At 43.3% G+C, this 14,079-nt stretch overlaps 1 protein-coding gene across 1 annotated transcript in view; it reads left to right on the forward strand.

The window, feature by feature from the left end:
- The window catches only part of GRIN3A (glutamate ionotropic receptor NMDA type subunit 3A), a 68,809-nt gene extending 56,239 nt beyond the window's left edge, over positions 1-12,570 (forward strand). The window contains exons 8-10 of the mRNA XM_042021498.1: positions 7,095-7,259; positions 7,994-8,067; positions 11,135-12,570. Of these exons, the coding sequence (XP_041877432.1) occupies positions 7,095-7,259; positions 7,994-8,067; positions 11,135-11,471 (576 nt within the window). The 3' untranslated portion in view covers positions 11,472-12,570. The remainder of the gene's footprint in view (positions 1-7,094; positions 7,260-7,993; positions 8,068-11,134) is intronic.
- Positions 12,571-14,079: the final 1,509 nt, after the last annotated feature.

Consider the following 14,079-nt stretch of genomic DNA (forward strand, 5'->3'; position numbering starts at 1 on the left):
CTCACTGCTAGCTCTTCCCATCTCTCTCTATCTGAGCACTTTGCTCATTCTAAACTGCATTTCAAAACAAAGTTGTCCGGAAAGAAATTATTTGGCCTGGAGCTGGAAGATTTGCAGTGACTCTTCAAGCTGGGAAGACAATAAAGATGAGTCTCAAAGTGCAGAGGTCAGAAGGGCTTGACTCTGCTGTTTTGTATGAAAACATACAAAAAACATGGTCTCCAGCAAGACCTCTTACCTGAGGCATCTTACTCTGGCCAGAACCCACCGGATCATTTACGGGGAATGCAGCTAACTCAGGCTTGGAAGGAATACTGCAGTGAATTGCACTTTACCCTCTCCACTGCAGGTAATTGTGGGCAGCAGTGGCTGTTCTTGGTGAGTGCTAGCTTCTAGCAATATTGTTTGAGTAGTCTTGATTTAAAATTGATTTAAAATGTTGTAGTTTCAAAGGAATGCCTTTGTGGTAAAATTGCTGAGTTCCCTACTTAGGGCAGAACATGGTGCAGGAGGGATGAGGGGTTGATGGAGTTATATTTTTACATCATATCTGGACATAACAATGTAATTTGTTTTTATTTTGCATACAGTATGCTCAGCCCTCCCTCTACCCTACTGTTATTTTCATTGATGCCTCTTCAGAAGGAGCCAGGCTCTGGGGACTTGCCCTTCCATCCCATTAGCTCCACCCAAGCTCAGAAAGGACTGTGGAGAGAAGGTTTTTACAAAGAAAGTGGAAAATCACTGGCAGAGGTTGCCCAGAGAGGTGGTATGTGCCCCATCCCTGAAAGTGTTCAACCATCCCTGGAAGCATTCAAGGCTCCGAGCAAGCTGCTCTAACTGAATATGCCCCTGCTCATTGTGGGGCAGTTGGACCAGGTGGCCTTGAAAGGTCCCTTTCAACTTAAACTAGCCTATGGTTCTGTGATTTTTGGGAACCAAAAGCTTTGCAATTTTCTGCTCCTGTCGAAAAAGCAGCTCTGGTACTCAGCCAGCAGGGCAGCAGGCAGGGGGATGCCTGAAAGGCAAAATGCCTGCAGTCAGTGGGTTTGGCTGCTCAGGTCAGGCAGTGATGACCAGGACAGGGTTTATCAAGACAGTACAAAAAAGAAGAGCCCTCCCTGGTCCATGCTTTGGGAAAAGCTAACTGAGTGTACACAGTCTTTCATAGCTTTTAGCTACATCTTTTAAAAATTTTCTATTTCACTTGAAAGGCTTATATATTCTCCCTTTTATATTCACAATGGTGACAAGACAGCTGGAGCTCTAGAACTTAGACTGATTTCCACATTGACTGGCAGTTCTGTCTGATAACAGCCAACATACAGAATAAAAAATTATATATTGCCACATACCATTATCCCAGCTATTAATATCAAGAACTTGCTGATGCTTCACACAAATGGTATCTAACATGACACTTAAAATAACGATATATGAAAGGACACAGACGCTGGCAGCCCAAACTGACCCTGTCACTGCAGTCCCAGTACTTTCCACGGTGGTGATGCTGGGGAAGGCACAGTGCCATGAACCTCCTCCCAGTGCCTGAGGGACAGGTCCAGGCTAACGGTGGGGATTGGTCCTTGACCACGGCCTTTCATCTGATCCAGACCAGGCACACAGCAAAAATAAAATCTTTTCGTCTTAGAATCATGGAATAATTTAGGTTGGCAAAGACCTTTATGATCAGTGAATCCAACCATTAACCCAGCACTGCCAAGTCCACCACTAAACTGTGTCCCTAAGTGCCATGTCTGTAGGTCTTTCAATCCCTCCAGGGGTGGTAACTAATCCTCTTTTCATCTCACATCAGTAGTGGGATCCGTGGATGGCTTTTCTCTCAAGTCTTTGAAGGAACTTTCTCAGACTTGCCATGTCTTGTGCCTGAATTGATGATCTTTGGCCTCAGCATCACACGAGAGGCACAATCAGACAGTACCTCATTCATCTTGCCATGATTTCATCCAGCTGTCATCCAGAAAATGGTGCCTTTCTTCTCTTGTCTTTTTTCTAGTCCCCTTAAAGGTCAACCAATACTTTCCTTTTTTGTTACACCCATCACCTGACAGCTCAGCAGTGACTTTTCCAGCCTTAAAACTCTGGTTTATGTTTGTCCCTGGTGCACTGCAGGTGTCAAGGGAAGGCCATGCAGACACTTGCAAAAAGGAAAAAAACTGCCCTGTGCTCATAAATAGCAGCTGCCCATCAGTCACCTTTCACAGTGCCTTGTTGCCAGAGCATGAAAAACAAACACAAATAACAGGAGAAAAGGTTCTACTGTACCAAGACAACTTTCTCAGCCTTACCTCCCTGTGTGGGGAGGAGAGGTGGCCCTTGCCCACGGGAGAGACTGGGAATATTATGAAAAAGGGTCTCACTAAGTGACAGATGTTGCTTTGAAAAAGGGTCATCTCAGTGTGGGAAAAGACAGTGGGTTCTGGACTTGCTGTGTGGAAAAAAATACTCTGCACAATGGTATTGCAGAAAGAAGTGAATGAATATTGACTCTGCCAGGAGAAGATGTCTCCTGCAAGTGAGTAATAGATTTAAATTCATCCATCGAAACTGAAAACAAACAAAAGAAAAAGGTGACTGAGGAGATACTGACAGGGCATGGAAAATTGATGAGCAGAAAATAAAACATTTATTACAAAATGGAGTGTTTTTCCAGCTCTGTGCAAAAGTCTTCACAACAAGCAAGGAAAGGAACTTGTCTTGCCAAGGCAAATTCAAATTTCAAGTATCTTGAAATTTGTCACTTGAAACCCTAAAGCCATGGTCACCAGTCTTTGCTAAGGATGATCCCCCTGAAAAGATTAAATTTGTATTATTTTTAAGCTGCCACTTCTTTGAGAGCACAGAGAGCCATAAGAATGGAAATCAAGTGAAAAAATAAATCTCTCTGCAGCTACAAGAAATGCCATAATATGGAGAAGGGGACATGTTTTAATAGCACTTAGCTGACTAAATAAAAGCATCAACATCAGGAGGATTTTCCAGGCCTACTGAGATGTATAAATGAGTTGAGAATTCTGCCCTTCATATCCATTTATCCCTGCTAATTCCTTCTCAGCACAGGTGCTGCAAAACTTAACTTCCTAATATCAGCAAACCTTTTTAAAATCCTTACGGGGAAAATGCAATCAAAAAAATACAGCTTATCATTATAGTTAACACACACATGACACCCATATTTAGTGTTTGGGTTCAGCAGTATGTAGCACCAATGTCTGTGCTGTGCTGCCAACCTGTGGAGCATCTACAAGGATCTTTACAAGCTTCTAATTAGTCAAAGCTAGACCACAGGAGTATTTGATGACTTATTCAGTGCAACAAGGGAGAGTAAAGCATTTACAGTCTCCTGTAGTAGGGAGTAATGCAGGAGTTCTTCCCATGGAAACAAATGCTGAAATAATTAAGTGCTGGTTTTGTCTTTGCTCCCTGCTCCAAAGTGAACACAAATGTCAGACTGTCTTCTCTGCATCCCTTTGTGACTATTCAGGGCTCAAAAAAAAAAAAAAAAGCATATAACTATGGTGGAAATAACAGGAAATACTTAGATAGCAATTACAGATATGGGTTGATAAATTGGAAAAGTCTCTCCAAGGATATATTAAAAAAAAAGAACATACTTGCTCTTTTATTTGTTGGTTTCCAGAAAACGCCAATTTCCCAATTTGCCAGTGGGATACAACTTGGAGGCTGTTGCCACTGTAGTGTGTAGCAACCGTTAGCTGTAATTATCACAAGATTGACTACATTGCTTATTGCTCCAGAACTGTTACATGGCCATAACTGAGTTCCTTCTCCTAAAATGCAGGGAGCTACGTCCTGGATTTATGATTACAAACCTGGAGCAAGGACTATATATTTATCTTGGCTTAACACAGCATACACCACATGGTGGGCTTTCATTCCTTAAAAACCCCCATATACATATATAAAAGGAAAAGAAAGTAAAATACCGAAATAGGGAAATCCATCAGTTTGTTTTCTGTTGGCATCACACCCCCAACCCACACGCCCACTCCCCTCACCCCTACCCCTTGAGCAGAGAGGAAAGCAGTGATGCAGAGAAACTAGGTTTTTTCTGCTCTTTCCACATATATTTTATACATGCACCTAAAAATACATAAAGGAACAACAAAATAAGGATTAGGGCTTGCTCCTCCAATCAGCATGAAGCAGTGAAAATGAGAGGTGCCTCTACTAGATGGTTTCCTTTATTATTTAATGTGTGTGTGTCTACAATAATTATGAGCAGCTGATAAATAGCCATTTTTACAAAGGTTTGTGAATGTGCTGATACTGCCATGTATAATCACTCCACACACTCCAAGACACACTGTGTTAATTATTTCTCCCTTACCTTGTTTTCCCACTTAATTTAGTCTCAAAAATTTCCTTCTACTGTGCAGCCTTTATCAGGCAGCTCTTCCAATGCATTACCTTCTTTATTGCTAGATGAAATATTATTGATGCTTTGTTTTAGCACTTCCTTTCCTAGGAAAAGATGTCTTGTTTGGGACAATTTCAGAAGCCATCTGTTACAGGTGAAAAACTCATCTGGGATGACAGTGCTGGAATTTCTTTCACTTGCTTCCAGGGAAGGTAGAAAACAATTCTGCAGAGCTGACAGGACAGGGAGCCAGACCCTCATCAGCATAAATCAGAGAGGCTTTGCTGAAGACAAGGGAGTTATTTTTCATGTAAGGAGCTGCCCAAGTGTTCTCTCTGCAGCAGTGCTGGGATGGCATCAAACACCAACCCCAGGCTGGAGGAGACATCCCAGCATGCAGGAATCCCCACCGCAATAGGGCTTTCTATTATTATTATTTTGAATGGCTAGAGTTTTATGATATTACGTTAAACCTAGTTCCTGTGGCAAGAACCACCCATAAGATGTTACTCTCTGGATGTTACCCAACAGCTGGAGCCTTGGGAGCATCGATAGATAGGTGTATTCATCAGATGACTGAGCAAATACATTCCCTATTAATTACTGTTTGTTCTTGTGTTTACTGTTAACTCTGCATCTCTAAGTACGTTGCTGCACACTTGCCTTTGAATACCCTTTCTGGGAAGGGAGTGATTTGCATTAGAGCTTTCTGGAGAAATGGCAAAAGCACCTTTTACCAGGATGTTCAGCTGTTTCGGATAGCAAGTTTTTTGCATCTTGCAGATACACATGACAAATACAAAGATGAGCCATACTGACATCTTAGCTCTGAGACCTCTGAGAAGAAGATCAGACATGGGACCTCATTCTGGTTTCATTCTACCTGGGCTAAAAGTTGGGCTTCACTGCCAGTTTAAAGAAACAGGTCACACAGACCTCCAGTCAAACACTTCAGTTCTTGGACAGTTTAAGGCACCTGTAAAGATTACCACCTGTAATCTTTATGTCACCCTCCTGTGCCCCTAACTGGAAGAAAAAACTATGGGAAAGCAGTTTCTTGTCAATAAGAAATTTTGGTGTGGAGAGGGAAGTTTGCCTTGAGGTTGAACTGATGCAGTCTCCATATCAGAAAACCCTTGTGCCAAAACTCTGACACACTTCTACCCCAGAGCCACTCCGCTATGGTTTTTCACTTTCCAGGCTGCAGTAAGTTTCTTTAGAAATTACTTTTACACCTCCATTATACCCTTCAACACCCTTGAAGTGTTTATTCACTGGTACAAAAATTCTCATCCCAAAAGTTCTGCTCAGTGTGCTTTGGGACAAGGAGGCTGATTTTGGCAGAGGATCCCCAAAACAAGAGTTCATTGCCAGTGCCAACATGGGAAAGTTCTCACTCTGCTAGATTGCTGAAGCTCTGTTCTTGTAAGAAACCCATGATATGCTATCTCATACCATTGTGTTTTCAAGAACAGAAATCAAGTATGCAAACCAGAAATCAAATACACAAACCAGAAGAGAGAAATACAGCTCACAGTCGCCCAACCAAAGTATGCAACAGGACTTCCAAGCCCTCAACTTCAGTGGACTCATCTCTCACTAACTCTGTGGCTTAAAATGACCTTAGAACAAGACTTCACAAATATTCTGTGATTTATCTTTTGACTAATTCCAGTTTCTTTTTCCAGCTTATAGAAATAGATATAATAAAGCACAATCCCCACCCCCACCCACCGAGCAAATGAACACAAGGAACACAACAGGTCCAGGGTAGCAGCATCACAGGTGACACACAACCCTACCAAAACTCCGCTCCTTCTTTTTCTTTTTTTTTTTTTTTAATTTACTTGGGGAATAACATTGTTTAATAGAAAGATAAGACTGGAACTTGTATTACTGCAAATATTTCCACAGTTGTCTGTGGGCAGTAGTTTTTTGCAAGGGATTTTAGTTATTGATAAACTTAGTTATGGAGGCCTGAGAATAAAGGTACTACATGCATACCTCACCCACACATTGCAGGGGAGGTATTTGTGGAGGTTTCTGCTCTACACAGTTTCTTGGTGTTCAAACATGATTAATGCCAATAAGACAAATTAATTAAGGGTTTCCTACCCTACATGAAAAGGGTGGGTTGGCAGAGAAAGGTGGGAGTGTTCCTGTTTTCCACAGTTGCAGTCAGAGTTCCTAACAAACACAATTACAGTCCTGTTAATGCTGGGAGTGGAGGGGTACCATGTTTCTGCTACTTATTTCACATTTTCTCCATGACCCTCCATCAGGGGTAAAGCACTAAAAGGGAAAGTTAACAATCAATTCCCAGAAAATATGAACATTACTCCCTGCTGATGAAGGACTTGCTTTACAGTTCATTGACTACATTCTATCAAACAGTACTTGCTTTTACAAATGCAAAGACACTGCAAGCACCAGATTATTGTATATGTTTAACACTCCACCTCATTAGGGTGATGGCACAAATTCCCTGTTGTTCAGGTGATTCTCTTCCCATGACAGATCCTTTGCTCTGACAGCACAGAGAGGCTTTGCTGTGAGCTGTATCCAGACTGTTCTGCATTATTTCTCCACTGTGTATTCAGTCAGACCACATTTCCACATGAGAAAACAAAGCATCTGCTTCAGCACAATAACAGCCTCCTGCATTAACTTCCCCTTTGGATTTTATTCACAGACACTGCAGATGGGGATAAAACATTTCTCAGGGCTCTTCGTGATGTTGTGCGTTGGCTTTGGTTTGTCCATTCTCACCACCATTGGGGAACACATCGTGTACAGACTGGTCCTGCCACGAATCAAGAAGAAATCCAAGATGAAGTACTGGCTCCATACCAGTCAGGTATGTGTTCTGGAGGGACCCTGTGAAAGTCGTGTGGCTGACTAAGAAAGCCTGGACAAGAAGAAGGTATGAAATGTTGTAAGAGCACTGACAATTGGCATTTGAAGGGTGACTGCAGCTTTTGGAGCCTGAAGAGGCTGACCTAAGGACAGAGTTGGAAGGACAGAGGAAACAGTTCAAATATTCAAAGCTCACAGAGGGACCTTTCCATTTGCACTTGTAGCCTCACAGCTCAGCTCTTTTGGATGACAGAAGCAACAGTGCTGTTACCCTGAACTGGCAAACCAGAACATTTTATCTCATGTTACAGGTACCGACACCTGTGAGGCATGCAGGAAGTGCTGGGTAACCTCCCTCGTTATTCTAGCAAAATTAATGGGACAGAATTGCTCTGAGTGTTTGCTCTGAAGGAAGAAGTTACTTTGCAGCAAAAGGCACAAAAGGGAAGAACTTCTGTTGCTTTAAAGCAGCACAGTGGAAGAAATATTATTAAATTAATTTTAACACCAGGGATTGTTTCCCAACTATTCATCAACATTTCAGTTTGCCCTTCTTTGGGAAACTGTGGGAAAATAAATCTGTTGTAATGACAAAGCACAGACAATTGCTTGTATCCTTCAATGTGCAAAATAATTTATGCTCAAGTCCATCAGACAAAGCCCAAATTGTTTACCTATTTGTGGAGCTATTTTTAATCTTGCTTTTACTAATTTATTTTCCTCTTTTCCCTCTAGAGATTACATCGTGCTCTGAACAGTTCATTTATTGAGGAAAAACGTCAGCCTAAGAAAAAACGAGTAGAAAAGAGGTAGTAAGTTTTCCATGCCTTAAAACACAAACCGTAAAAATTACTTTAAATTAAATATGTTGTGTCTGGATATCTAGTCATGGATCTAATACACCCCAAAGGTAATAGAATAAAAAAAGAATGGAAACAAGATAGAAGTGACAAATGAGGGAGGAAGAAATTAATTATTTTTTCCCATAGAAAATATTAAATCTAGAAATCTTATTCTTTCATGATTTTGCATAGAGCTAATAAAAAGCTTCCCATTCCAAAGAGTTGCAGTTGCAGTCCACCGCCCTTGTGTTTAGGGAATGAATGCCTCCCGTGCCAAAGCACTGGCAGGTCACCAGGGATCCGTGAGGCAGAGCCTTTAGAGGGAAAGAGAGATGAGGCACTCAGATGCCTGAAACTCCTTCAGCTTTCTGATTTACTAGAATGAGAAAGAAGAAAGCTGAGGAGAGGCAAATGCAGCCTTTCAGAAAACATTGTGTCCAACAAGTGCTGTTGGAGAAAAAAGGAGGCAACATCCTTGCCTTGTTTTCCTGGGCTGTGTCTTCTGCAGAGGAGACAATGTGATGCACAGCTTCCAGGAACACGAGGCATTGCATGGAACTGTGCCCGTGCTCAGCAGCTCAACCCTACTGGTGCACTTTGTAAGGACACAGGCAGCAGCATTACTCTTCTACAGAGAAGTTCAGCCACAGAGTAGAGAAAAGAAAAAGTCTTTGAGAATGTTGCTGGGTGTTTGATCTGGCTGAAACCTGCAAGATGTCAACGTATGTTGTGTTTCTTTGACATTCCTGTGCTAACGGCAGCAAATATAAGGAAGTAAGCATCTCTAAGTTCCTAAGCTGCTTTTATACACACAAGTGTATAAAAATGCCTGCAATTGATTTCCTATGTTCATTCCTTCATCTTGCAAAAAACCACCAAGTATGGCACCTCCTTGCCCACAGCCACTCCTGGATTTTGATTTGTGAGCAGCAGGAAAAGCAATGAGGTGCTGAAAAATGTTTCCTCCTGCTGCACCCTCCTCACTGGGGGGAACATACCCATCACCTGAGGCACTCACTCAACTGAAGAATCTCCCAGGGGAAGGGTTCTCTGGATCTCTGATGGTACAAAAAGCACCAGCCCAATTATCTGCCAGGTAATGAGTGGTACAAGAAGTTGTAACAAGAGGAGATGGCCCATAAGCCCTTCAGGCAATGGCTTAGGAAAAGATCCATGCAAATATTCTTCCAACTTGGGAGAGTGAAGATGTACTGCTGTCCAAAGCCTTCTGCCCACACAGCAATCAGCCCACGGGTGTGCCCATGCACACCCACCCACCGTCCTTGCTCTTCTCGGCATCTCTGGGCTGCTGTTTGCACACAATTAGGGTGAATTCAACTCGACAGACCTACGAGTGGGGTGTCCAGCTTGTCACGAACGCTGATGTGGCAAGGCACAACACAGAGCTCTCAAATCACTTACATTATCACACGTGCTTTCTTTCCTGCTGGGGACTGAGGAACTCTTAAAAACACCAAAGATACAGAAAGGAGGTGCAAAGAATTGGCATCTTACTACTGCTGGTATCCTCAGGTAGGAAAACCTGTTGGGTTTTTTAAGGTTGTAACTGTCCAAAAACTAGGAAAGCTGCTCAGCGTCAGTAGCCAAATTGTAGTTTTGATGACTTGGGTCAAACTGGAGCGTTAACTGTGGACTCCAGCATTTGTTAAAATCACCTGCCCAGACTTGAGAGTCCTCCCATCTTTTATTTTGAAATATGACAAAATTGCTGATCTGCACAAAAATAGACAACTCTACATACACATCTACTGCTGGGATTCCCTGAGCTCTCTGGAGCATGACCCAGCAGTGGCTGCTGCTCGTGCCTGAAACTCCTCTCATGCCTCTCTGCCAGCCCATTTCTTGGAAAACACCCCTGTTCGCCATCTCTGCCAGTGAAATTCCCACTTTGCAGCTTCCTTTTCTGCTCGCAGGTGAGAAAAGGATCCACTCCCAGCTCCGGGCTCCTCCGCAAACCAACTGCTTTCAGCAGCGCCAATCCTGAAATACCAACTTCCTTCCTTAACCTGCCCCCTGGGAGCTCACACACCAAGAGGCCTTTTGTCCAAGGACACCCACAGAAGAGCTCGAGGATGGAGCGGTCTGAAACGCAGCTCCTTCAGAGTTTAAACCTCCCTTTATCAACTGAACGCACCCCAGCCTGTCCCAAAGGGAAAGCAGGCAGGAAGGAGGAGCTCCTCTCCCACAACAGCAAACCCTGTGCTTCCTTAAGTTCCACTTGGAGGACGGAGGCCATGGGCTACTCCTGTGTTTGGGAAGGAACCCAGCCCAGGGAAATGGCCTGATTTGGGAGCCCAGCAGAGGCAAGTTCCCCAAAAAGAAGGAAAATATGCTCTGGAAACAAAAGATTATGGCAATAGTTCTGCAGAAAGAAAAAAAAAAGAACAGAAGCATTTCAAAACGTTCCCAGACAAAAAGTTCTGCCTCAACATGAAAACCCCTAAGTCTCTGTGGTGTGTCAGGAAGCTCATGAATGAACCTGCAAGGCTTGGATACACATCATTTGTGTCCGTCCCCCAGAGCACAAGCAGCTCCCCAACAAGACTTCAAGACTAAAGGACAAAGCTCCCCCTTCACCTCTCCACACCAGCTCTAGGGAGTCTCCTTCTCTGTGAGAGCAAATGCTCAAGCCAGCACAGAGTAGTAACATGCAAAGGACGAATGCTGTAATAAACTTGGACATTGCAACCACAAAATCTTTCCGAAAGCTTTGAAGGACTCACATTTTCCTGAGCTGCAGCTGAGTAATTTCATAACTAAAAAAAGTTTTGGGGAAGATGACATTCAGGGTTCTGTTCTAGCCTCTGCTATGGTTAAATCAGAAAAAATTTGGTCATTTACATCCATGATTTGTGCTTTGCAAGAAAACATAATGCCAGGGATAAAGGAATAATATTTCCATGTAGTATGTAACAGCAGCCTTATATTTTTCACTAGGATGACTCACAGGGGAGGTGTGTACACACACAAGAGCAGGCTCTGATGTGGTATTAACTCTCCTCTCTCTGTTTAGGGCCCATGTAGGGAACAGCCAGCATGCGGTGTGGAACACAGCCAACGTGGGCAACTGCCACCGAAAAAAGTACATCTGCACTGATGAGGGGCAAAATGAGGTGACAATCCATCAGCACCAGGACATGCCCCTGCCGCAGGGGAGAAGAGAGACTCCACCTTCCTTAACCACCAATGGGAAAGCAGAGTCCCTCAACACTGCGAGGACCTCAGTGCTGCAAGAGCTGGAGGAGCTGGAGAAGCAGATCGAAATCATCAAGCAGGAGCTGCAACTCGCCATGGACAGGAAATCAGAGCTGGAAGAGTATGCGAGGACCAACACGACTGCAGAGCCCTAGACCAGCATAGCTGGGCCCTTTCCCTTTTCTTCCTTTCTCCCCTTCCTCTGTAAAATTTGTAACACACTTTTATAATGCCAGAAAGGGGTGCAAAAATAAAGCAGGCAATAAGCTCTTCAGGAGAGCAGAATTGCAGCAGCCCACAGCCACTGCCACCCTCCTGAGTCCTCCTCCTTTCACAAGTTTCTTATTCTCCTGGAAAACACCAGCCATTCCCCAAGGGACTGGAGAGACAAGGAGCATCCCAACAGCGAGAGTTCCTTGTTCCTCTACCTGACAGTACAGTGAGGTTCCACTTTTTTAGCCCTTTCTGTGCATTAATTCAAAAAAAAGAAAAAGATACCAAAAAAAAAAAAAAAAAAAAGGTTTAAACTGTTCATTGGAAGTATGTCCCTTTGTTGGTACATTTTTGTTGTGTTCTGTATGGGTCTAGTCTCTGTTCATGTGAAGGCTCCTCATGGATGCCTCTTTATGCCAGGTGCTGTTGTGTGTTGGCAGTCCCTTCCCTCCTGGCACAGGCTCACAAGACAAATTCCTGGTGGTAAACCCAACACACACCATTCCCTCAGCTCTGTCAGCACAAATGCAGAGGTGGCTGCTCTGAGACTGGTGAAGGAACTCACCCAGCTTAAAAAAACTTGGCAAAAACCAAACCACCACCTCTGTCTGCCTGTGAGCCCAGGATGGGCTTCCACTCCCTCCTAGAGAGAAGCTGTGCAAACACTGCACTGGCCAAGTGAAGGGATGGATTCACAGTGGCACAAGGCAAGGATGAGAAGGGAGAGGGCCACTACTGTAAATCAGTATTTACCTCAAAAAGTGAAATATTTGCCAATGTGAAACTACTCCCTTAATATTCTCTGAAGGTGACAATAAGGTCCTTTCTCACACATGAGGTGACTTAAGGGGGCTCTGGATCGTGATTTATTCAGTACCAAGGTCCTATCAAAACCAAAAGGAGTCACCAAAACCTCCCTGTGGATGAATGAGAGTTGTGGTTTCAGAGGCAATGTACTGAGTGGGGCTCTCTCCCTCCTGGGTGATGAGGGGAAGGAAGGGTAAGCTGTTCAGCATCTGAATAAACACTGCATCAACCCAACTGACTCTGTTTTTTAAATAGGGTTTCTACCAATTTTTAAAAACCACTTCCCAACGTATCCTGTATTACAGAGAAGAATGTTTGTAATACTGTCCCTTAACTCTGGTCTCCCAGATACATCACCAAATCATTTTTACCCTCCCTGTATCTCCAGCCACCTGCAGGAATGTTGCCCGGGGTGGTGTTAGGTGTAGTTTAAAGGCTGCAGGCAGATTGAGGAAGACATTCTACCTTTTTGCACCTCTACCTTTTGAAAAACCCTTGTGCGTGAAAAGCTCTGCATCTGCACTAAAAGCTTATCACAGCGAGACCCAGACTAATTACCCTCATCAAGAGCTGATTGTCTGCTCCCTGCTCAGTGCTTGTTCTCTGCTTTGGTGTGTCTGCTCCTTCCAATGCAGTAACACAAGGAAGAGAAATTAGGACATAAAACAGGCAAGTGGGATCCACAGGCCTGCATCGTCGGTAGGTCTAATAGATCTGACATGTCACTGCTTTCCTGACAAGCTTGATAGGCAAGGCACTGAGGTGCTTTTGTTGCCTACCCTTCCGCTCCCTCCCTCTTTATAATCAGCTTTTTAGAAAGAGCTTTTTCTTTGTGTAGCATCTGGTACCTTACAACCTCCAACAGCACTTGGTTAGAACAGATGAACATTGCTCTCCTTTCATTAAAACACTAGGAAAGAAGTATTTCCGTCCAATTTTTAAAGTATTTTTATCAAGGCTTTTATGTCCTTATCTCTACATGCATGAGCACAGAAACATATTTTTTAAAAAAAGTAACTGAAACTGTTAATGATATCTTAAACAAAAATGTTTTTCCTCAAAGTTCCAAACACCCAATCCTTCAAAAAATCAGCCTTCGTTTAAAAGCAAAAATATAAAATGTAAAAATGTCAACCACCTAATAACTACTATTAAGCAAGTGGTGGTTGTCTGAGGAGCTTCACCCATGTCAAATGCAGAATAGGGATTGCTCTCAATTACTGCAGCACCAACTGTGCCATTTCAGAGAAGACTCAAATTACTGCTGCCCAGCAGACAAACTTTGGCATGTTATTTTCTTGTTCAGCCACTGCTCCAGCCAGAGCCCCTGGGAACAGGGGATTGCTGTGGCTTTCTGCAGGACGGGGAGTACCACAGGCATGTCAGCGCCTGCAGACTGTGTCAGAGGGGCAGGATTTGCTGTGACAGAAGGTGCACAGGAGACTGAATATGAGGCCTTTTCTTTTTTGTCTGAGACAATGAACTGAGAGAACCTTTTGATAAAGAATACTTATCACCCCTTTACTTCTTTTACCCCAATATTTCTAGTTCTGAGAAATTTTAATTATTTTCATATATTCTGTTTCTCAATGGTTTAATTATAAGCAGAGAAAAGCTCAGTCACTTCCAAAATGAGCTTGAAATAAGCTATTATTTTAATGCTAAGGGAGAACAGAAGTTTCCAAAACTCCTGTGAACTACTGCAGATTGTTTTAAGTATCCATTTCCTGCCATGACCAGAGG

The sequence above is a fragment of the Corvus kubaryi genome, unplaced genomic scaffold (assembly GCF_017639235.1).
Source record: "Corvus kubaryi isolate FWS band 111438036 unplaced genomic scaffold, C.kubaryi_AGA036_p1.0 37148, whole genome shotgun sequence".
NCBI lineage: Eukaryota > Metazoa > Chordata > Aves > Passeriformes > Corvidae > Corvus > Corvus kubaryi.